This window comes from Poecilia formosa, unplaced genomic scaffold, assembly GCF_000485575.1.
Source record: "Poecilia formosa unplaced genomic scaffold, Poecilia_formosa-5.1.2 Scaffold789, whole genome shotgun sequence".
NCBI lineage: Eukaryota > Metazoa > Chordata > Actinopteri > Cyprinodontiformes > Poeciliidae > Poecilia > Poecilia formosa.
Window position 1 is genome coordinate 47,111 of NW_006800728.1, and position 2,570 is coordinate 49,680.

A 2,570-nucleotide genomic window follows, 5' to 3' on the forward strand; every position below is an offset into this window, starting at 1 on the left:
CACATGACAACTCACACGGCTAAGAAACCTTTCACATGTTCAACCTGTGGAAAAAGATATCTTTACAAGAGTCGTTTAATTGACCACATGAGAATCCATACAGGGGAAAAACCGTTCACATGTGCTGATTGTGGAAAGAGTTTCCATCAAAACGGCTCTTTAAGCAGACACATGAAAATTCACTCGGGTGAGAAGCCGTACACGTGCACAACCTGTGGAAAACGTTTTGTGTGTAAATCTCAATTACTTGATCACATGACGATTCATACAGGTGAGAAGCCTTTCCCATGTGGGACCTGTGGAAAAAGTTTCCGGAGGAAACCTGACTTGGTTAGTCACGTCAGAGTTCACACAGGTGAGAAACGTTTCTCATGTGGGACCTGTGGAAAAAAATTCACTCATAAAAACAGCTTAACTGCTCACATGAGATTTCACACAGGTGAGAAGACTTTCTCTTGTGGCACCTGTGGAAGAAATTGCTTGAATAAATCTGACTTAGTTAATCACATGAGAACTCATACAGGTGAGAAACCTTTCTCATGTGAGACCTGTGGAAAAAGTTTTGCTGGAAGACACCGTTTAACTTCTCACGTGAAGTCTCATACAAACAAAAATTCTTTCCCATGTGGCACATGTGGAAGAAGTTTCACTCGTAAAATAATTTTAACTGCTCACATGAGAACTCACATGGGTGATAAGCCTTTCTCTTGTGGGATATGTGGAAGACGTTTCTCTCGTAACATACATTTAACTGCTCACATGAGAACTCACACAGGTGAGAAGCCTTTTCCATGTGGGATTTGTGGAAAATCCTTTACGTGTAGATCTGGTTTACGTCAGCACATGACAACTCACACAAGTGAGAAGCCTTTCTCATGTGGGATTTGCGAAAAAAGTTTTGCTCAAAAATACTATTTGGCTTCTCACATGAGAACTCACACATGTGAGAAGTCTTTCTCATGTGGGACATGCAGAAGGAGTTTCTCTCATAAAAAAAATTTGACTGCTCACATGAAAATTCACACGGGTGTCTGGTAGGGGTTCACTGGTTTATCAGTGTCACTTTGCTTCATTTTTGGAGATCTGTGATCAGCCGTTACCTGTGAATCTGATCTTTTCCCTGGATTTTATCTACCTTAGCAAAGGTCTGAAAGTCAGCCACTGTCCTCTTCTGCTCTCTGTTGAGAGGTTTGACTGTTCAACCAGCCCACCAGGTCATGTCTGCACATTTGTAGTTCACAATAGTCACTCCACTGTTGCCAGCTCAACAACTTTCTTACTATATTTAATGACATTTCAGACAAAAAAATTAGTGTTGCCCAAAATTCGAAATGGCATATCAGACTTTTTAAAGACTGGTCATCGGCAATCGGGCAGAAAACTGCAGTTGGTGCATCCCTCAAAAGAAATGTAACCGTTCACATGAGAACTCACGCAGGTTTGATGGCATAATGTGAACCTCAAGTGCCAAAATTCTTAATAATTTGCTTTTTGGAAACAGAGTAATTAAAGCTGGATTGAATTTTTAATTCAATTCAGCTTTAAAACGCATTTCAAATCGGAGATTTAGCTAAAATACTTCAACATTTGCTTTATTCTGGCAATTTTATGTTAACATTATTTGTTTTTAAAGAGAATATGGGAGATATTCATAGCTTCTTAAAGGAGCAATGGTTTTGAATGCTTTCAGGTTTACACTTGTAAAGTTTTGGAGTCTTTATTGTGTGTTTATCCTTTGTACTTATTTGGTTTATTTCAGTGATTGGATGAAATCGATGCGTTAGCTGTTACTGCATGTACTTGTAGGGTTTCAAATTAATGGCCCTTTGTGAGTTATGTTTTATAAACTTTAATCTAAATATCATCCATCATTTTTTTCTCAGGAAGAAATTGTGCTAAATAATGTTGAAATCTGAGATGTTTTCCCTTTTTGTTTAAACATCTTCATTGGCTTTATTCTTGTTAGTTAATGTAAGCTGCAGTTTTTATCCAACTCTTGTTTTGTCTTTTTTTTTTTGACATGGCTTTTATGCTTTGGATAGTAGAAAAGATATTGATGATATGAATTTAATTTAAGATATAATAAAGTTTATTTTCCACAATAATGATCTCTTTCATTTTTCCATTTAGTAGAAGATTGTTTGGTAGAATAGATTTGTACAATTACAACCCCAATCTCTGAATTCTGCTTCAGACGTTCATAAAAACAGAAAATAATTTGGCTGGAATCAGAGACTGGAATAAAACCAAGAAGCAGATAGTAAATCAGGAAAACCTTCACATATATAAAGAGCAGCAGTCTATAGAGTTCATCTCTTCCTCCGTGGTTCCAGATCCAGTGTTCAGGTTTGAAGTTTCAGGTCGATTCGTTGCTGCTGTGAAGAGATTAAACTGATCAGTTTTATTTACAGGAAATTATAGACATTGGTAATAAACACAGAGTGGAGATTCAGAGAGATTTCTGTTTCCACAGTGGAAGATCTAACCAAGTTAGTGTGATTTATCTGTCTTCAGTCGTCAGCCTGGACACATGGAGTCTGATCCGTCTTTCTCTGTGGACATCTGGACTC

The 2,570-nt window shown here is 37.5% G+C and overlaps 2 protein-coding genes across 2 annotated transcripts in view; both read left to right on the plus strand.

The window, feature by feature from the left end:
• The window catches only part of LOC103131576 (zinc finger protein OZF-like), a 7,463-nt gene extending 6,616 nt beyond the window's left edge, over positions 1-847 (plus strand). The window contains exons 3-4 of the mRNA XM_016666748.1: positions 88-523; positions 825-847. Of these exons, the coding sequence (XP_016522234.1) occupies positions 88-523; positions 825-847 (459 nt within the window). The remainder of the gene's footprint in view (positions 1-87; positions 524-824) is intronic.
• Positions 1-2,570, plus strand: part of LOC103131580 (gastrula zinc finger protein XlCGF57.1-like) — a 100,151-nt gene that overhangs the window by 28,953 nt on the left and 68,628 nt on the right. The window lies entirely within an intron of this gene.